Below are 22,665 nucleotides of genomic sequence, written 5' to 3'. Positions count from 1 at the left end.
TGGTCCTCAACCTTGGGCCTCCAGCTATTCTTGGACTTCAACTCCCAGAAATCCTGGCCTGCAGAGATGGTGGTGAAGGCTTCTGGGAGTTGTGGTCCAAACACATCTGGAGGCCCACAGTTGGGGACCACTGTTCTAGGGAGCCTCAATGCACAGTGGCTAAACTGCAGTACTGCAATCAAGGACTTCACTCGCTACCTGTTTGATCTTGGCAAGCTCAGATTCCTGGGTTAGTAAATGGAGTACTCAGCTCACTGAGGGGCAGGGGGACAATGTGTAGCCTGCATAATTTAAAAATTGTAAACCACCCAGAGGATGCTTTGAGTGCTACGGGGCAGTACATAAGCAGCACACTTTGCTTTCTCCGGCTGAAAATACCAAAGTGACATAGAACTTTCTTCTTCATTATATACCTCCTCTGTCTGGTGGGGCTCATTGGCTGTAAACGCTTATAATGCCTTTGTAGTCTATACACTGTTCTTCTAGAAAAACCCCTTATTCAGATATTTGCTCTTATCTCTGTCCCTCTCTTTAAGACAAGAGTGAGGAAGATCAGGCCCTCCAATTGTGACCAACCTGCAACTCCCATCACTCCCAGCCAGCATAGCCAATGAAACAGGATGGTGGGAGATATAAACCATTAGCAATCTGAAGGTTCCCAGATATATCCTTTAGATTATGCTGGGACTGAGGAAGCTTGGAGTCACTTGTGCCAATAAGAAAACATGGCCTTGGTGGAACAATGATGGGAAGAACCCAGAAATAGCAATTGGGGGGGAAAGGCAGTAGTCTAAGGGACTGGAAAGGAAGAGAAAAGCAGCAAAGTGCTGCTCAGAAATCACAGAGACAGAAGTGCAGAGATGGCTTCCTGAAATATTAAAGTTTAAATAATCAGCTTTGAGAAATGTTGCATCCTGTGCTAATGGGCAGGAACAGCAAGTGCATTCCTTTGGCAGTTTATCTGCTGCAATAATCTTTTATGACTTAAAATTTCCAAAAGAATGTTTAAATTGGATAATGGATGGATGGAGGGGACAGAGATGCATTAATGCAAAAGTTCCTCTGCAACTAAAAATTGTATAAGGCCGTATTTTGAAAGGTATTAAAAAGGACACTTTCCTTAAATCAATGGGCAATGCTTCACCATAGCAACTCATAACAACCTTAGCTATGCTGCACCAATACACCCTCAATTATCTTCTATCCAGTTCTGAGGCTCCTTGAACCAACTTTGGGCTAGACACTTCGTGCTTTCCCCATATAACTTTGAAGAGCTTGCCAAACATCTTCCCTCACCCTCTGCAAAGACACACACCTGTTTTTCATGATGATAAAGAGATGCCAGTGTGTATGGCAGGATCTGCAGCACTGAGAAAGGGAACCCTGTCAGGGCAGCAGAAACAGTGACAATGACAATGCTCTGAGAGAAGCACATGATGAAGGCAGTCAGTGGAAATAAAATCACGCTGGCTAGGTAGACCATGCGCGTCCCAAACTGTTTCACCATCCGGTCCATGATTGTCGAGAAGAAGATGGAGATGATGCACTGAAGAAAAAGGCCCAAACTTCCCATACGAATTCCTGGAAGGAAAAAAAAGGGGGGGGGGACAAGGGATTGGATGAAATAGGGAATAATCAGTGAGCAGACTAGCAAGAAGACAGCCAAGTTTTGTAAAGCTTAGTTTGGTCTTAGTTTGGGTGGCTATTGTGCTTTTAGTAGTTCAAACCTCTATGTACCTGAGCAGAAGTAGGCCCAACTGTTTTCAATGAAGTTATTCCCAGGCAAGTGGGTATAAGACTGCAAACTTTAAATTCTTAATTCTCCCAATTAATGGTTAGGAAGAATTGTTGACTGTTCCATTACAGCAGTTCCACATTTCATAATAAACAAGTGGGCAAGATGGAAGAATAATGAATTTAATATTGATGATGCTTAACTGGCCTGAAAGGATAAACACAGAGTCCAGAAGACTTATTATTTCACTCCTTTCTGTGGAACAACAGATAACGTATGTGCAACGGAGCATCATTCTATATACAGTACTTCACTATTAAGACATTTAAAAGACCTAACAGATACTCATTTAATTCAGAACTTGGAAAGGTTACTTTCTCAGACTGCAGCATCCAGAATTCAGCAGGCAGCATGGCCAAACAGTTTGATCAGAAATGGAGATTCTGCTCATGCCAAGCATTCAAGTATCTTAGCCATAAAATCTTCTGAGGTCTCTGCAGAGGCATGGACATTTCTTCATGTGTTTGTGGGCCATGATTCCTGATTGCTGTGATTGTTTATTATCCTTGTGGGTGGGTACACAAATCAAACCTCAGGTTCTGGCAGGTCTAATAGGCACCAGCAAGGTATAGATGTTAAATATTAATGGGATTCAAGCAGGGTCACCTGGACCTTGAGGTCAACTATTATACTGGGAACAATAGCTAAGAAGCTGTAATGCTCAAGTTACCACTTTTTCTTTTCAGGAAAGAAAGGAGACAACTGCTTAAATTGGAGTGGATGTGTGGCCCTCCAGAAATTATTAGACTACAATGCCCAGCATCCCCTCTACTGGCTATGCCGGCTACGGCTGCTGGGACTTACAGTCCAACAACATCTGGAAGGGCATGTTTTGCTGAAGCCCAGCCAAAACTGACATCAGTCATAAAAGCTCAGTGTTACAAGAAGGGAATCCATACATGTGAAGTGGTGCATGCCCACCCAGGACAGATAAGGAGGGTCTTACAATGACTGGGTGCCACAGTCAATGCAAAAAATGGTGTTTAGGCTATTAAGGTTTCTGACCAAGATTTTAGATAGTGGCTAACAGCTATATGCTAGAGCAGTGGTCCCTAACCTTGGGCCTCCAGATGTTCTTGGACTTCAACTCCCAGAAATCCTGGCCAGCAGAGGTAGTGGAGAAGGCTTCTGGGAGTTGTAGTCCAAAAACATCTGAAGGCCCAAGGTTGGGGACCACTGTGCTAGAGGATTAAGCACAGAACTTGTGTGATCCTACTCTGTAAAAGCAGATCCTCATTCCTTATATCCTTATCTTCTCCAGTCATATAAAAAAATAAATACATGAAAACAGGGATTTTCACAATCCTAACAAGGAAGAGTAGATTTCAGAAAGGCACTCTTAGACCACATGAGACTGGCTGGCTGCCTGCTTCTACAGCTGCTATTCTTCACACCATTTCTATTAATTTTTAAGAACTGCCCCAGGATGTGTATAAATCATCACAAAACACTGAGCTGTAGTCAAAAACATTTTCCAGATGTTTTGGACTACAGCTCTCACAAGGCCTAGCTAGCACCAGCACTGGCTAAAGGCTGGGGGAACTGACATATGAAACATCTGGTGAACACCTACCTACTCCTTGCTATACATGTTGTAGCCTATGGGTCTCCTTGACCTTTAGAAAGTTTTTTTTTAAGGGAGAAAATGTAACCTTAAAGATTATAATACTAAAGCCAAAATAATTCCATGGAGCTATTGCTGAAATAAGTTTTAGAAATCAGTTTCCAGATCCAAGACCAGCACTGTCCTAGGATCACATCAACAGCTAACGGGCTTCATTCTTCCCTCCTCCCAAAATTCCAAGTTTAGCCAGAACTATGCATTTGCAAGAAAAAGCAGCAAAGATAATTTTATGCAAGTATAAGCTATAAGAATAAGCTTTCATATCATATTATTTGATGGGTTTGCTGCTTTTTTATAAAAAAAATATCAGTTTCAAGGGCACCAGATGCAATCTTGCTTCTCATCCCACCCCTCCCCACCCCATAAAAATAATCAAATTACCTTCATCATAATGCCGTCTGGCTTCTGTGCCAGGTTCAGCTCTGGGAACTCCCTGATACAGACCTTCCCCAACAAAGTCTGTGTAGAACAGCATGAACGTCATGAGGCCCATCCAGCTGCATAGTTCAGCCACAAAAAGTCGTCGGATTACTTTAGGGATGCGGCAACAGACTCCATGAAGGCGTGGAGCCAAGGCACAAAGGTTCCTAAAAGCCTGGACCAGATGCCTAGTCCTCAAAAAGCTCTGTGGAAGCCAGAACGAGCAGCAGCTAAGGGGTGGGGACTTGGAGGAATCCTTCATTGCAGAGCCGGCCAGCACTTCTACCTGAGCGGCCACCTCCTCTGTCACAAAGGCAGTGGCCAAGACGCAGCCAAGAAAGATGATGGTGAGGAGGCTGAAGAGGCATTCCTCCTGTCCTCCCAGGTAAGGAGCCAAGAAGCTGCTGTCCCAGTCAATCGCTGGGAGGAGGTACCCAATGCAGCCTCCCAGGCTAACCATGAAGGAGTAGACTGAGAAAGCCTGCCGACAGTTGTCAGGCTCCTGGAAAAGGTCTGAGAGAAGGGCCTCCAGTGGGGTGAAGCAGACCTGGCCACAGAAGTCAAGGAGGCCAATGCCCATAATGAGGAAGGTTAACTCCAGGGAGCGGGTATCCAAGGCAATCAGGCTGGCCAGACGATGAGCATGAGGGATGATCAGAAGGCTCAGGAGAACTCCAAGACACAGGACCCAGATGAAAGGCCGCCGTCGACCATAACTGCTATGCCAGTGATCGCTGGCAGAGCCAATGAGGGGCACAAACACCAGGCCTAGGACTGGCCCAATCCCTAGAATTGAGAAAGGGAGGAAAATATTATCTGATTGGAAGGGATTGGCAAGTGGGTGGTTGTCATTTGAGAGACAGCAAAGCTACAATGTCTGACTAGCTCATTTCCCACACATCCAGAACCAAAGACATCACAAGGACAAAAACAACTTCACCCAGGCCACCTACCCAAAAAAAAAGGAACGCTACCTACCCAAAACCATTGTCATGAACTTTTCTTCCACACCCACTTCCAGCAGCAGAGGTGGCACATAGGTGATGCCCGCAGCCAGACAGACTTCCAAACCAAATGTTAGGGAGTTGACTAACAAGAGTTGCATCCTGCGGTTCTGGAACAGCGTGCTGACCAAGGGCCTCTGAGCCATGCCGCCCTTGTACTTCAGCATCAGACAATTGTTCCACGTCCACGACATTCTCCTCAAGATGATCCACAGCAAGTAATCAGAGTCCTATGTCCTTGTTTGCAGCTCAGCAGCAAAAAGTGGGGAGCCATCTTGTATCCGGCACTGGACACTTCTACTGTGTTGGCTACTGGTGAAAATCAACAGAGAGTCTGGACTGAGGACAGGAAGTTTAATAGTCTGGATTTTCCCCACTTCATATTCTGCATGAGAAGAGAGAGAAAAATTAAGCATTTCAATGGCATATGTGCTCACACAGGCACACTGACTGCAACGAAACCATATTACACATTTCTCTGCTAGGTAATCTCCCTCAATCCAACCTTTTCCAACCTATTAAGCAGGTTGATACCTTCTTCACTCACAACTGGGAAGAATCTTACTCTGCATAGCTAAATTACTTATCTTTTCCTTTCTCTAGCTTCCACCTCTAGTATCCTTTGCTGTGTACATTAGGGACACATTTATCTATCTGTTTACACAATTTCAAAACTGTCACACCTTCTCCAACCAACTTGGGGAGCTGTAGTTTAAGAGAGTGTGCTCAGAATTCTGCCAGAGATACCTGGCTTGTAACAGAAAAGTGGTGGACTTTTTTGACCCAAGGGTTAAATTTTAATTTGGAAAGGGTCTTTCTTAGCAGTAGATGAGGCTAGAGGCACAGGACAAGGCTGGAGTAAAGCTGATGAAGCCAGATGAAATATTTGCCAGTCCAGACATCTGCCACCAATCAGACAGCTCACTTCTACCCATGCCTACTCAAGCATAAGCAGAGCTTGGAAAAGTGACAGCTCTCTGAATCTCAAACCCGGCAGTGATATCGTAGTGACACAGGGATTCTGGGAGCTTTAGTCCAAAAGTATTTTTTTTTTCCAAATGCTAGGCATAAGTCCCAATGCAAACCAGAGTTTTGCTCCATGAAAAAGTTTACCAGGCTTCCAATAGATTCTCATCTAAAATCACTGATGTAGGTTAACAGAAGAAGCAGCCTACAGGAAGAATGAGAAGAACCCTTGGGTTGTTCGTCCAGGGGTCAGAAATTCCCACCAGTGCTCTAACAGCTTCAGAGTAATAAGACTTTCTCTGATTGAGAGTGATCATGTTTACAGAGCAATCCTATTCTTGTCTACTCTTAGACAAGCTCCACCGAGTTCAACAAAACTTACTTCCAGGAAAGCATGCATTGTTTCTGAGCCTTAAACTGGCTTAATTTTATAATATACATGAGTCTTAAAGTGTCAAAGGGGCATACTATCAAATGAACAACTAGCACACTAATGATGTGTTCTGCAAGCTGTTAGCTGACATTCCGTCTTAACGAGGCTGTTCGTAATAAACGGACTCTATTAGCTGCCTGTTCAGAGATTATATGGTACATTAAAATGGCAATTTGCTGGATAAATGGGCAACAAATGCTAAAAGTAGGAAATGTAAATTATTGTAAAACGATGCACATGGTAGGAAAAACAAACAAATAATACCTAAACATTTCTCTTGGGAGAGACAGGACCTGACCTAGTGATAATTAATATGGAAAGAGATTTAAGGATCATTGCAGAGAGCTCAATGAAAATGCCAGCCATGAAAAGGTAAGATAGCTATGAAATAAGCAATTATGTACTACACAAAGGGGTTTAAAAAATAGAACTATTAATTTTGTAATGTATGGTCATACACAGAAAACTACATATAGCTCTGATGACATCAGAAAGGATATGAGTATCTTGGGGGGGATTTAAAAGTCACTGCTTGATCAGTAGACTGAAGCATCCCCATGAATGAGGAAGGGTTACAGCATGAAGGACTTTAGATAATAAGGAACCAATAATAGGACATGACTGAGGTTTACAAAATGTATATTATGGAGAAAGGATAGAGATAAGTATTCCTCCTCCTTTTGTCATACCATAACTGGGTGTTGGAGGCTTTTGTGGTCAAGTTGAATGAATAAGAATCAAACTGAATGAATGAGATTCAAGATGGACAAGAAGAAATATTTCTTTCCACAGCTCTTAATCAAACTACAGTATCAGAACAGCTGGGTATCTCAGTGGTTTAGGTATCTGGTTGTGGAGCCAGAGGTTGGGAGTTTGATTCCACACTGTGCTTCCTTGACTGAGGCTGGACTCGATGATCCATAGGGTCCCTTTGAGCATTGCAGTTCTAACATGATGGTGATGATGATTTGCTGCCTTAAGATGCATGATACTCGCAGGCTTTGACCTTTTCCTTCCAGCTCTGTCCTCTTAAAATAAGGTCACTGGTGAGGCTGTCTTGTGTCATTCAAACACAAGACCTCCTCACGTCTTTCCATGGAAACCCATCACTGTTTTGCAACCATCGTCTCAAATGGGACACACAGCTGGACTGAACAGATGGTATTTCAGTTCTTCTCCCCAATTTAACTGATCAATTTCTACTTTTGCTAGGCAACCACTAACGTAATGATTAACTAGATGCCCAAGTTACTGCCACTGAGTTAACAGTGTTATTTGTCCTTCAAACAACCCCAGTGCTCAGTCACAAATATTAGCCAGAAAAAGTAAGTAAGCATGCAAACAACTGATACTTTTTTTTTAATAAAATAAAATAAAGCTTTAACTATATGTTACTTTTAACACCCTGAACCTAGTAACATAATAGACCTCTGGCAGGTTAATGACATATGAAAATAGACCAGTAGGTGGAGCTATTGTTTCCAAGACTACAGTTTTCTTGTCCTTAACAGAAGTTTACTCCGCTACAGTTCATCCATAAGCCACGGTGCTATTCCTTGCTGCTGTTCAGAGATTAAAACCAACAGTATGCAGGCCCCAAAGGAGTTGATCTTAATATGGAGTCTAACAAGGTCATGTTTTCCATGATAAGCAAATTCAATTACAGGCTAAAATCCCCTCTGAACATTATTTAACCAGCATGTGAAGATGGTGGATCCTTACAGCTTTTGTATTCCTACTTCAAAACCCACTGGAGTCAGACAAACAAAAGCAGATTATTAATGAGAACTGCCTTGCACGTGATTGCTCAGATACAATATATATTGCAGAGGTCTAAGTATTTGGTTAGGAAAAAGGAAAAACAAGGTGACTTTACTGTATTACATAAATAGATAAGATGCCAACTGCAATCACAGTATCTGCTTCAGAAACATTTGGTGCCCAGAAATGGTTCCTCTTATTTTAGCTGAATAGACAATTCTCTAAACAGAAAATTTCCATGTTTAAAGGGTTCTTCTTTTTTTGAACTTTGAATAATAAGACAGAAATATCCAGATGGAAGTACTCTAAATATAGGCAGAAACAGCAACAGTAGCCTTACTTCCAAATAAGCAACATGTTTTGGGAGGGATGCAGAGGCTAACAGGCAAAGGTGTTTTTTCTTCTTCTGAGTAGCAGATTTTCCCTTTCTTTTCACTTCAACTTAGCTGTGTTCTTGAGAAGCCCACAGTAACTGGAACAAGCCTTCTCCCAATATCTCTCTCTGCCTAATAAAATCTCTCTCACTCTCTCATAACCACAGAACTTGTCCAGATCTCATCTATTGTATAGTGAGGAAGGGATGTTCAGCTGAGGGCCAAATACTGTAGTGAGTTTCTTAAGGAGAAATGTTGAAAGATGCAGCACGAGAAACATTCAGGAGGATATGCCTGTAGTTCTGATAGTTTAAAACATTTACACAGAGAGAAAGCAGTGTTGCCATTTCCCTTTATGAAGGACTTATCTCTGTCATATCAAAATTCTTACTCATAATTGATTATAAATCACCTTTTCCAGGCAGAAAGCAATGCTAGATCTATCCCAGTAATATTTATAGTCTGTAGCCACCAAGGCAGAACTGTCACACAATGACTCCAAGTGATTTACAAGGTCCATGTTTCTCTGTGATCTGGGATCATAGTAAATAAGGAGGAATAATAACTTGAGACAGGTCAGCTCCCTTGAACTGACTGATATTTATGCAGCTTTAGAGAAGGCCTACGGGCTGTTTCCCAGGCACATCAAACTCTCCTCAGAGAAGCAATTATGGCCCTTGAGGGAGGAGCTTCTTGGCTTAAAGTTGAGAAGTTCATGGGGCCATCATCTTCATTCTACACATAACTAGTACAGACAGTTTCATGCCCCACATCCTTCCCCCTCCTCTCTCCTAATTCATTCACTCCTCACTCATCTTTGTGGTTTTAATTAATCTGCAGAAGTCTGTGTTCCTTTAGCATACACCAACGTGGAAGGGGAACTATACAGAAATCAGGCCTGGCTCAAGACATCTTGATACCTGATCACAACAGCAAATTGTACCCCATACACACCCGAAGGCACATGTACTCAAAGCCAGCCACGTTATTTTAGCAGTTAAAGCAAAAATAAAACAAAACAAATTTTTAAAAAATTCAGAAACACTTCTTCCCGTACTTGGCAATGAAAATGCAGGAACAAATTGAATACCTAACCATTTGTTGCCCTTTTACAACCATAAAAATACATTGCTTAAGGCAGCTCCTTCGCTCTGCCTGATGGTAGGGCCAGCTTTGTTACAAACTGCCTATCAGGAAGAAAGAAAATGAGTGCATGCTATTTTTAGGATGAGAATTACATGTTGTAGAGGCCCACTGAGTCATTTCCCCTCCGTAGGTGTGGAAACCCAACTGGAAGAAACAAAAGGGGCAGAAATGTGAATAGGTAACTGAAACAGCTTTTAACAAGGCCAATATTTTCCAGTTTTAAAAACAATTGAAAAAAATTCAGTCTAGTATGTGCTTTTCATATTCTAATAATCCAGAACAGAAGTAGAAGATCATTTGACAAATTTATCCCTTAAAACACAGAAGCCGAGAGTGAATTACATCGAAGGGTTTTTCACATCTTCAGTTTCCAGAGGGGTTGATGTGTCAGTCAATCAAAGAACAAAATGCCTATGGCAATTTATGCCTTTGGCTTAATGTTGTTTCCACACTTCTCAGCATTCACATATGAATGGCAAGAGAGTTTCTCTCACCTTCCACTCCATGGATATTTATAAAAGGCACAACATTTTCAACCATGTGTGCTCCAACTTGGTGCTTTTTAGATGTGTTGGGTTACAACTCCTATAATTCCACAGCTAGCTATGGCTTCTTAGTAGACTGTGAAATTATGTGAACTGAAGTCTTAACACATCTGGAGGGCACCATATTTAAGAAAGCTGATTCATAGCATAACCTGGTTCGGTTACATACTTCTATGAGAGTACTAGCCTCACAAAACGCACAGAGAGCTACAAGTATTTTAGATTAACCAGCTCCATATGATCCACTTAGAGATGAAAGCATGTGTCTTAAAGAGTGTGCACTGGAAAGCCATAGGCTCAGCACATTTCAATGTTGTCTTCCTCCTTCCCACTTTTCTTCCTTTAATGCAGTACCCCAGACAACAGGATGCCTGCTTTGGATTTATAGTTCCCAATCTCAGCATATGAGAGGGAGAGGTGACCATCAATTCTCTGGACATACTTGTTGGATTAAATTCCTCTAGCTTTAAACAGTTCCTTTCGATTGCTGTAAAATAAGCTACTCACACATGAGAATTCTACAAAAATAAAATCTAATCAGATAATTTAAAAACATGTCAGGATGAAACCTTTCTTGAGATGTACCATTACCCTAAGCCATGAAACTCACAAAAAAACACCTTAAGTCTTTCTGAAGTATGATCTTAGATGAACTCACATGCATTTTAGACACAAATGTAACAGTATGGGCTATAAAGTACTATCACTCATGTTGATAGTACCTGCTGGTACATCTAGGCAGAACCTGCCACAGTGTGGAAGGCTGAACAAGAGGGTAATCTAGAGCTCTGGAAAAAGAAGATGGAAGATATTTTATAAAATCAATCCTACTATATTGCTTTAGTTCTAGACAGTAAGCAGGTCAAATCTGAGATTCCAAAGTTCACTCACACGCAAACCAAAATTCACACTATTGTAGTCATCTTCTACTGACATGCACCAGACACTGGGACCTGTTAAGTAACCAGACCAAATCTTGGCTGCCACACAATTTATTTCCTTTACTAGTTTACTATAAATTATTTCCACAAATGTATCCCACCCACCCCAGATTCCTAGTTACAATATTTCCACAATAAAACTTGTATTTTATATATATATATATATATATATATATATATATATATATATATACTGTATATATATATATATATATATATACTGTATATATATATATATATACTGTATATATAAAAAGTGTATTTTCAATAGAAACTTCTGGTTACAGTGTTGTTTGGCCTCATTGTGGAAATATTGCAACTAGGAAACTGGGGCGGGGGGGGGGAGAGATACATTTATAAATATATAAAAAAGCAATTCTTTTCCAGGTGGAGGATTCAGCACGAGTGGGGGCTGTGCAAAGAACTATACATCTGAATAATTATTCTGGGATGGAAATAGGAGAACACCGCATACATCTGCAGTGAGATCCTGCTATTCCTGCCCCTGGAAATTTTTGAAAAGTCACCATTTTCCCCAAACTCTGAGAACTCACCTTCTTCTCTGCTAAGATTCTGGGCTAACAGGTGAACTCCAAGCGCACTGGTTTCATCCCAAACACCCAGACAAAGATTCCACCACGAACGGAGTCTGAGCCTGACGAAGGGAGTGTGCCACTCATTGTGGGAGGTAGCACTTTTGTTTGCAGGAAGGAGGAGGAGGGGCAAGGTTAACCTATATACTTAGCACACCTATTCTGTTCGGTTTGGGAGCCCTCCCTGCTGCCGATTTGCAAACGTACTATATCGGGAGCTATGATGTACCACATGCTCCCTGATCTGGTGAATCACTGAACCACAAAGCTGTATGTCCTGTTTAAAAAGACTTGCAGCACTAAAACAGCAAACTTTTTTTTGTTGGCAAGTCTCATAAAGTTTTAGCATTAGCATATCAGATGTCAGGCTTTTTAAAACAGAAAATTTAGCAGTCCAGTGGTATGTGATTATAATTTATGTGTAAAGGACGCACTGGTATAACACACCTGTGTATTTTCCTCGTGTATGCATACTTAACTTTTTGGCTTCAAGTAATTTTCCATGACATTTAGAATTCAGAATCATGCATGAAGTGGAAGAGAATACTTAGAACTGGGAAATTTGATAGCATTAATGCAGAAGAGTGTTACAGTCAAGTGTCACAAAAGAGGTGTTATATACTTCCGCAAAGCTTCATTTTGAGCAAGGGACATTAAATGGCAATTGTAAAAAAGAAAGAGCAAAAGAAAATCACAAAAACACAAAACAATACACCTTCAGGTCTCAACGCACCCTCTTTTTAGTTCACATGGGTAGGACGCATCAGATCCTGGAGCAACCAGGAAGTGAACTCTTAAAGAAATATTGATTTTTCTATCATACATTCCATGAAACCATACAGTATTTCTCACGTTGCTCATTTAACTTGTCTTTTCCTGTTTGTGACAGGTTTATTCACCAGCCACTGGACTAGAGCAGTCAACTGGAAGTAGCAGCTAAACATATGGCAGGGAAATTGGCAGGCTTGAGACATACAAAACAGCCTTCTATAAAGGGGGACAGTTTTTGGTGGTGGACTGCACTGTTGACTTGATGGCAAGAATGAGTGAGATGGAAAAGTACATACACTTGGGAATTAAAGGGGAAATGGACTCTTTATTATTATAAAGGGACCAGTGGTTTGACTTATAAATGGAAACACGCAAGTATATTTCAAAGGAGTCTTCCTAGAACTGTACAGTATTTCAATACAAGTAGAACCAAGAAACAAAGGCCAAAATCCTGTTGCTTAGCATAGTAAACTGAAATAGAGTAGGCCCTCTGAATCAATGGGGATTTAGTGAGTCTGCTTCTCTATATGTTCTCTTGATTCAATGGATCTACTGTAATTGTGACTCACTTTAGCATAGTAAGTTGCAGTTAGAGTAAGCACATTTGAATCAATGAAAATATGGAGGAGCAGACTCACCAAATTCCAGTGATTCAGTATGCCTATTCTAGGGCAATTTCACTATGCTAAGGAACAACATTTTAGCCGATGTGTCAACAAAGAAATGTCGCATCAAAACGTCCAGGTTTTCAAATTCAGTTCCTTGCAAAGCTCTCAAATACAGTGGTGCCTCGCTTGATGATGCTAATCCATTCCGTTAAAATCTCTGTTAAGCGATATCATTGTCAAGCGAAAGAAAAAAACCATTGAAATATATTGAAAACTGGTTCGATGCATTCCAGTGGGTGAAACACCTCATCGTAAAGCTAAGATCCTCCATAGGGGAAGCCATTTTCGATCGCTGTCTTCTGGAAATAGGTCCGGAAAACAGCGGGCGGCTGACGATCAGCTGTTTTTGATCGTCGGGAAGCAAAAAATTGGTTTTCAAAGCAGGGAACCGATTGTCGTGAAGTGGATTTTCCCCATTGAAACATTGTTTTGCAATCACAATAGCGATAGCAAAAACCTCATTGTGAAGCAATTTCGTCGTCTACCGGGGTAATCGTCAAGCAGGGCACCACTGTAGTTGGGAAGAGTTTTGAAATGTGAATTCTGGGATTTGTAATACAAAAATATAAGTCTTATTTGGGTGAGCTGTAGCTGATTTACATTATTTCTCTGTCCACTGGAGGAGGAGTCAGAAGTCCTGCAAATCTTTTGAACTAAAAATTCCATCTCTTACCATTGGCTCTGTTGACTAGGTTTCTGGGATTTAAAGTTCAAAACACCTGAAGCACCACAGATTCCCAACCCCTAATCAAGAGGAATCACAGATCAAGGTGGGAGCAAAGGTGGGGGGGAACTGTTCCTTTCATGTAGTGCTCTTTACTTTGCAGGTGCCAGTTTGACTACAAACAAAGGTCCCCACAGAGTACGTGTATATTAAAAATCACATATCGCCACCACAAAACATTTGCTGGCAGCGTGGTTCTGCCAGACACAGTATCAAACCAGATGCTACAGCAGAATCATCTGGGCCCCAAAAGGTGCATTTAGATCCCACTATGCTTAAAATAAAGCTGCGGTCACGATGAGACTCTAGTGAATCTCTCCTGCTGTACCATGGAATGTACACACCCTCCTTTAAATCTCTAAACACCACATCAAAGAAAATGGAAATCCTGCACTCAAAAAAATCCAGCTATTGGTATGCAAAGTCTGCACATTTTACTCTGAGTTGCTTAGTTGGAATAATTTGGACATTTTGGCAGTGAAGAGTATGATGCTCCAGAAGTTACATATGCACGCCTGAAAAAGGGTTGGCAGCTATTCCTGGAGGCCTCTAGGAGCAGTCCTTGCCCATTTCCCCCAAACCTGTACTTCATGTCCAGACAGTTTCAATATACAGTGGTGCTTCAACTTACAAACTTAATTGGTTCCGGAACTCCGGCCGTAACTCGAAATGGTCGTAAGTCGAAGCACTATTTCCTATAGGAATGCCTTCCAATGCAATTAACCCATTCCAGCTGAAGAAAAAATCACCAAAACAAACAAACAACAACAAAAAACCACTGCAAGACCCATTGGAAACGTGATTAATCTGTTCTGGCCAAAGGGGGGGGGGGGGAGAAAAGCAAACAAACCATGCAAGACCCTTCGGAAATGCAAAAAGAAGCAAAGCAAAAAGCAAACAAAAAGTGCAAGACCCATTGGAAATGCAATTAATCCGTTCCAGCTGAACAAAAAAAGAAAAGTAAACAAACCGTGCAAGACCCTTGGAAATGCAAAAAAAGCAAAGCAAAAAGCAAACAAACCATGCAAGACCCATCGGAAACGCAATTAATCTGTTCTGACTGAAGGAAAAAAGAAAAGAAAAGCAAACAAACTGTGCAAGACCCTTTGGAAATGCAAAAAAAACAAAGCAGAAAGCAAACAAACCCCATAAGACCCATCGGAAATGGGGGGAAACCCAAAAAGGAAATAAACCCCGCAAGACCCATCAGAAATGGGGGGAAACCCCAAAAAGCAAACAAACCCCACAAGACCCATCGGAAATGGGGGGAACCCCGAAAAGCAAACAAACCCCACAAGGCCCATTGGAAATGGGGAGCAAAAAGCAAACAAACCCCACAAGACCCATCAGAAATGGGGGGAAACCCAAAAAGTAAACAAACCCCGCAAGACCCATCGGAAATGGGAAGGAAAAAAAATCTCAAAAAAGAAACAAACCTTTCATCACAGCATAGAAACATAATCCCACCACCCAGCCCAAAACTATGCTGCAAAACCCACCCAGAACAGTTTTTAAAAAGCAGGAAGCAGCACCTTACCTTACCAGACAGTCCAAAGCCTCCTCCAATCGCACTCTCTCTAACCGCTGGTGTGAAAGAACTACAAAGAAGCACCCTCTTCGCCACCAGCAGTTAGCAATTTGAATTCCTTGCCTTTTTTCCCCTGCCTTTTTCTGGTTGTAACTTGAAGCTCCGGCCGCAAGTCGAAGCAAAATTGTGTGGCCGGAGCTGGTCATAACTCGAAATGGTCATATGTCGGGATGTTTGTAAGTTGAGGCACCACTGTATATGTACAGTATATTCTTCTCTTTTCTTTTTCTACATCCACCCACCCACATTTTTCAACATTCCAAACACATGATAGGAGCAGTGGGTGGCAACTGCAAAAATTTAGGCCAGCTAAAGAGGTCCACCCCACCCTATCTAATGTGGAACATTTGTGGGAAGGCCACAGATCAGTGGCTAAGCACAAGTTTTGGATGTGGAACACAGATGCGCTCCTGCCTGACATCTCTGGGAAGCCACACCCGGCCACTTGGAACCGAATGGCCCTCAAGCTGAACTACTCCTCTCATCACCACTCACCATTCTCAGGCTGGCTGTGCATACCACCCAACTGATCAAATAGTTATTCACCCCTTTCAAAATGAAAGGACACACACACATCTTTCTCGGAGGAAGTGCACAGAGTGGGGGCACCCATCAGCCCCACTCTCCCTAAGCAATCTACATTCTTTAGGCTCGTTTTGCTTTTCTGAGAGGCAAGACCTGCACCGTTTCTTGCACATAAAGAGAAGAGTTCCCATAAATGTGCATGAGCCAATAATTATCATTTTTGTTTAAATCTATATTCCACCTCCCCAAACAATCACACCCAGGGTGATGAACCAAAAGAAACAAACAAGCATAAGGTAAAATACAATACAAAACAGTCATGTAAAAGACAAACTGGTCATGTAAGTTAAGCAGGGGGAAAAACACATACACACAATGGACATACAAATAAGCACTGTGCAGTCTAGTAAACACATAAAGCAGCAGTGGCAAAGCATGACCCTCCATATGTTGATGGACGGTTCCTCCTTAGCTTAGTGATACTGGTGAGATAGCCACTTCAAGTGGTAGCATGCAGAAGGTGGCAAAATCATTGCTCTCCACCCTCCACTGCACATCAAGAGGGCCTGTGTTGCTCGGGAAAGCAGCCACTAGTGGCAGCTCTCCAGAGCCCTTGGTTTCTTGAATGTCTTGCTCCAAGGGGGTCACTGGAGACACTAGGGGAGGGGTGACTTGAAAGGTCACTTTGTACTGTGGCACAGAGGGACTTGGCTCCAAGGAGCCAGACATTCAAGAAACATCTGGTTTTATGCAGGGCTGGCCTCTAGAAGGCAGCAGGCAGCTGCTTCCGCTTCAGGCTGTGTGCAGGCGGTGGGGGTATGTGCTTCCTGTCCCACACAAGAGCACTTCATCCAGACCTGGCAACTCCCAACAATCCTAGCTAGCACTGCCAATACTGTGACATAACAGAAGATGCAATCTCACAACATCTGGAAAGCCACATATTCTCCATCCCCATCATAAAGTATTTTGGGAAAAGTTGGTGTCAGTATATTCTATACAGCATCTACCAGAATGTTTGTTGGCAAAATAAATGCTACTTATAACAGAACTTCCACGCTCAAATCTTCTGCTAGGCAAAGAGTTAAGGAACACCTCAGTGAATTTATTTTGCTAACAACTTGCCCCACTGTTTCCAGTCCCCTCCATAGATTTCCATTTTAAAAAATCTGTCAGATGCTATCTTCTTACTTCTGTTAAGCAGTAAATTATGAATTATCACTAAGTTGCAAGCCATCTGCCTTTTTCCACTTCTTCTTATGAAACATATATGCTTAAGAAATAAAATAAGCAGTGCCTACTAGGAATATAGCACAGTTGCTAGAGTCTAAACTGATCTGGCACAGAATCAAGATGGTTTTGTTTTATCCCTCCCAAGTTACTAAAGACTTCTGTTAAACACTATATATATGAGCCCTACCTGATGGACTGAGAACAGCAGTCTTTTTCTAAGAAACAAGAAAGCAACTCATCAAAACTTCCTTACCTGGAACCAGGTAAGCAGGCTGGGCTTCAACATGATTTAAAAAGGGAAAGCCAGACAAAGGGAAGGTTGGTTTAGAGCCCTGTTTTGGAAGCTGCAGCTCTGACAGTGGCTCACCTCAAACAAGTTTGAATGCTTGACATTCCTGCCACTCCAGCACAACTTTTCTCCTATTCCACCTTGAAAGACCCTGGAAAAGAGCTCCTTTTCTTTTGGTATGTCCACTCTTGAAGATGATAACAAAGCAAAAAAAGATAGTAAGGACTCTCCGATAAATCTCAAGACGACAAAGACACCCACTTACATTTATTTTCCTCCCCATTTGTAAATGTCAACTTCCCCTTATGGGATTTTTAAAAACACTTCCCACAATGAATAAGAAAGTACTGAAAAATCAAAAATCCTTCCAAAAGGAGTTACCTACTCCTGCCAAAGCAGATTGGGCAATACGTATAATGTCTCACTGTATAGTAACTTGTACCAGTTTAATACTATCTTAGCTTCAACACTGAGTGAGGACTAGAATACATAGGTATTTGTTCTTTTTTCATTTTGCAGTCTGCAGAATGGCTTGCAACAAACAACTCAGTCATTCCTTCTGTTTCTAAATTGCAAGATGACTGGGGGTTCACATATTGCCGAATCAGCATCATTCATAACACAGCCTGGAAAAGTTACTTTTTTGGACCATATGGGCTGGGGAACTCGTGGTGTTAAGATTCCTTTTTCTAGCCCTTAACCATGCACGAAAGGGAGACAAGAAACAAGAGAAAGCTTGGAGGAATCCTAAACTTTGCAGAAGTCAAAGAAAAAAAAAACTTGTAAGAAAATGCTGGTGGAAGTACAGTGGGGTCTTGACTTAAGAACGGCTCGAGTTAAGAACATTTTGACTTAATAACCACTCTCACAGGTAAATATTGACTTGACTTACATACTTAGATTTGAGTTAGGAACTGAAAAAAACCACGTGGGAGGCAGGGAAAGTGCAAAATTTGAACTTTCAGTTAACTGTTGGCCAGTGAAAAGGGTGCCTGTCTGCTTCCTCACTCCTCCCAGCGTTTAGAGAGTGGATTGGGAGACAGTCTTCAGACTGCCTGGTACTGCCTGGACTGTATTTTCCCTGCCTTCCCTGAACCTTTCTTGACCTAAGAAAAAAAGAAACAAAATATCCCCCTCTAGTGGTCGAAGGCAGAATAGCAGCTTCCCATTAGTTTCTATGGACGGAAAAGAGCAGATACGGATCAAATGGTTTTCAATGCATTCCTATGGGAAATGCAGATTTGACCTGAGAACTTTTTGACTTGGGAACCGCCTTCCAATACGGATTAAGTTCTCAAGTCAAGACCCCACTGTACTTTCAAAAGAAATCTAATAAGGAGAGAACAGATGCAAAAGCCTATAAAATGTTGACCAAAGGCTTTGCAGAAATGATGAGAATCAATGTCCTGAAATGTATCATGGCTGGCTGGCTGGCTGGCTAGCTGTATGGCAGCTCAATTCTATGAATATTTACCGAAAAGTAATTTCTACTACCCCGTTTCCCTGAAAATAAGACCTAACCTGAAAATAAGCCCTAGTGTGATTTTTTCAGGATGTTCATAATATAAGCCTACCCCCAAAATAAGCCCCAGTTAAGTGAAACCCCACCCTCCACCATTGTGCAGCAACCAAAAGAAGATGACCTGACTGTATTTGAGTACACGTAGATTGTTGTAAATGAAAAAAAAAAACATCCCCTGAAAGTAAGCCCTTATGCATTTTTGGAGCAAAAATTAATATAAGACCTTGTCTTATTTTCAGGGAAACACGGTAAGTTTAGGAAGCAGACTATAAAACCTGAATCACTAAGCAACAGCATTTCATGTTACAACATTCTGTTGCAAGCCCCACTTGTTTCTTTAGTTGCTTCTGTCTTACTTTTCTACACCCTCTCTACTCAAGGCAGTTTATTTAAAAGATCAGTACCATTATTATTTTTTGGCAAGCTGCTTTCTCAAATACTGTCAGTGTTAAAAGGCAAGATATTAAATCATTAAACAAACATGTACTGTATATGTATATTAAGGAAAAGAGAAAGGGGAGGCACGCAGAGGAGCAATGACAAAGGCAGTTGCATTTTCAGGCATCAAACTGAAAACAATACAACAGATTATAAAACTCGAAATCATTCCCCTTCCCAGAAAAAAAAATGGGCAAGATGGCAAAAAGCACTTCAGAATAAGACTTAGTAGCCTTGAACTTGTAGGGCCGATGACAGCGCCATAAAGAATCAGTGGTGAGAGCTAGCATAGAGAGGCTAAGTCCTCACTCAGTTATGAAGCTCCTTACAAGATAAATATGAGCCAGTCACTATTTATCAACCTAACTCTTATCTCACAAAGCCATTGGGAAAGTAAAAGGAAGGAGAAGGACCATGTATGCCACCTTGAGTTTGCAGGAGGGATATACTCAACTACTGTACAGTAGTTAAACAACAATTCAATATCTTGCATAAGTACTGAAAGTTACTTCGGCCATAAAAAGATGCCCATGATAGGCACAAAGGATGTTCATGATAAGATACAATACATGGTATCAAGGGCTATGTTCAGACACAGTGTTATTGTTATGCATCTCATAATGAACTTCTGGATTCGTCTCAGAGCCAGGATGCCCAGGTTTCAGCTGTGGCCAGGAGTGCATTTGTAAAACAAGTGGACCATTGGTCCAGATAGGCGGGATAAAAATCAAACAAACAAACAAATAAATAAACAAACAAACAAATGCGCCAGCTGCACCCATTCCTGGGGAGGTCTGATCTGGCCACGATGACACATGCCTTCGTTACCTCCCACTTGGATTGCTGTAACACACTCCACGTGGGGCTGCCTATGAAAAGCCAAGAAACTTCAGTGGGTCCAAATCACAGCAGCCAGCTTGCTGACTGGGGCTGGTTTCAGTGAACATGCAACTCCCAATACTGGCTTCCAATCTGCTTCTGGGCACAACTGAAAGTGCTGGGTCTAACCTATAAAGCCCTAAACAGATTGGGGCCAAGCTCTCTCAAATAGTATTATGAACCTACTCAAGTGTTAGGATCATCAGGACATGCTTTTCTCTCCGGTGCATTTGGTGGGGACTCTGTTACTGGTCCCAGATTTTGGAACTCCCTCCCACAGGAGGCCAGACTGGCCCCATCCTTGCTGGCCTTCCACAAGCAGGCAAAGACCTTTCTCTTCAGGCAAGCTTCCTCTCAGTGACTTGAGTGGGATTTTTATATGGATTATTACGCGTTTCTGTTTTGAATATGTTTTAGTATTGCTTTTGCTTACCATTTCTCAGAGTGGCATTTGTTTGTTCCTTTTTAATATTTGTATACTTATTGTTTTTAGCTTTACATATTGTTTTTAATGATGTAAGCTGCCATTGTAAACTCACTGTTTTTATCTTTAAATATGTAAGGCATGCTTTGTAAGGAGAAAGGTGGGGTAAAATATTTTACATAAAATTGTAAATAAATTGAAGTTGCTTCTTCCACCACCTCCACCACCCTCCTCTGGTACAAATATAAAGATGAGATCAGAAGCCTCTGCTTCCAGTTTCAATTAAACACAGTTTACATTGTCTAAACAATATTAATCCTAATAAGACATCTTCATAAACTATGTCTTGACATTGGCATCTTTCAACTAACCATCATTTATGAAATCAACTGTGGATACTCTGGAATGGTTGCAAAAGCTTCCAAACTCCTTCTACCTGTGTTGCTCACTTATGAGGAGGAGAGAGCCTTTATTCTCAACATGCATGCATACACACACACATCACAATCCCAATACAATGAAGCAGGATTGTATTTACTTACTCTGCAAGTAAACCAGGCCTCTGTCACTGCTAACCAACCAAATAGCTGAAAACTGGGAAGCACAGTTTTAGACTACAACAGGCCTAGGGAATATGTGCCTTCCAGATACAGTGGACCCTTGACTTACAGACAGCTTGACTTACAGACTTTTTGAGTTACAGACTTCTCTGGCAGCAAAATTTAGGTTTGACTTGCAGACTGAGATTTGACTTACAGACCAGAAAAAAACCAAAATGGAACAAAAACGGCCTGTTACGGGATCAATCGGTTTTCAATGCACTGTAGGTCAATGGAGACTTGACTTACAGACTTTTTGACTTGAGAACCGCCTTCCAATACGGATTAAGTTCTCAAGTCAAGACCCCACTATAGTGTTGATCTGCAATATCCATCAGCTCTAAGCTAACCTAACCAACAGTGAAGGCTGATGGTAGCTGTATTTTAAACATATCTGTCCAGTACACAACACAAGGAAGAAAGGATCTCAGTCCCCAAATAGCAAGCCATTCTTGAATTCCACCCCCTCAGTTTAACATAGCTATTTTAGACAAAGGAAGCTAATTAACATCCCACACATATCCCTTCCATTCAAATCCACTTCTGCAATTGATTTACTCCCTATGCCACTAATTCACCTTCCTGATCTTCCCAACAAAATATATCAAGACAAACATAAAAGCAAAAAAACAATTTCTTTAAACATATACTGTATGAATCTGAACATGTCTGAAAAAGTGGAGGTATCGCTGAAAGCTATTGAAATATAACAGTCTTTAAGATGCAGATTTATTTTATTTTATTGTTCGGATATGCTTGCACAGATTACTTCTTTGAAATCCAAATTGTAGTATATTTATCACTTAATTCGTTTAGAATCTCTCCAGTCAAATGCCCCCTCCCAGTAGTGTACCTGCTGAGAAACTCAGAGGTACCTTTCTACTTGCTTATCTTTCAATCCCAGCCGTAGCAGATGATAAAGGGGAGTAGAAAGGATCAAATACTCCCTACCATTCTGAACATACAAATCTAATCTGAACCTTAAACAGAGTTGGGCTTGATTAATTCTAAAATGGAAGAACACCAGGGAATGCCAGGGATCTTTACGTAAGGCTAGGAAAGAATCTTCCCTGGAAGTGTGGAGAGAAGCTGCCAGTCAGAGCTGGCAATACTGGGCTAGATGGACCAATGCTCTTATTCAGTGTAAGGCATGGTCGTATGTTCCTACACTTACCTGCAAGAGTCCTTTGTGAACCCGCCACAAACAGTGACTTTGTAAACACACATAAGTCCCTCTGTACTTACTTATTTTCTTACACACATAAACATGTAATATCTACATGTTGGACCTAAGTCAGAGAGGGAGAAGGGAAATTTTTGTGTTGACCAAACCTTTTCATTTCCAGCTTCTAGCCCACTTCTTCCCACCCTGCCTTCTTTCCAGACTTCTGCTTCTCCATATC

The 22,665-nt window shown here is 41.5% G+C and overlaps 1 protein-coding gene across 3 annotated transcripts in view; it reads right to left on the bottom strand.

Moving 5' to 3' along the window:
- Positions 1–22,665, bottom strand: part of SLC45A3 (solute carrier family 45 member 3) — a 60,319-nt gene that overhangs the window by 10,404 nt on the left and 27,250 nt on the right. For 2 of the 3 annotated variants that reach the window (XM_020797626.3, XM_020797642.3), the window contains 3 exons: positions 4,818–5,228; positions 3,801–4,625; positions 1,316–1,581 (listed from right to left, as the gene is read on the bottom strand). In XM_020797626.3, coding sequence (XP_020653285.1) covers positions 1,316–1,581; positions 3,801–4,625; positions 4,818–5,037 — 1,311 coding nt within the window. In that variant the 5' untranslated portion in view covers positions 5,038–5,228. Of the gene's footprint in view, positions 1–1,315; positions 1,582–3,800; positions 4,626–4,817; positions 5,229–11,563; positions 18,175–22,665 lie in introns of those variants that run through there. The other variant, XM_020797615.3, reaches the window with a different exon arrangement.

The sequence above is a fragment of the Pogona vitticeps genome, chromosome 4, assembly GCF_051106095.1.
Source record: "Pogona vitticeps strain Pit_001003342236 chromosome 4, PviZW2.1, whole genome shotgun sequence".
Taxonomy (NCBI): Eukaryota; Metazoa; Chordata; class Lepidosauria; order Squamata; family Agamidae; genus Pogona; species Pogona vitticeps.
Note: the sequence above shows the minus strand (reverse complement) of the source record. Positions and strands in the feature narration are given on the sequence as shown.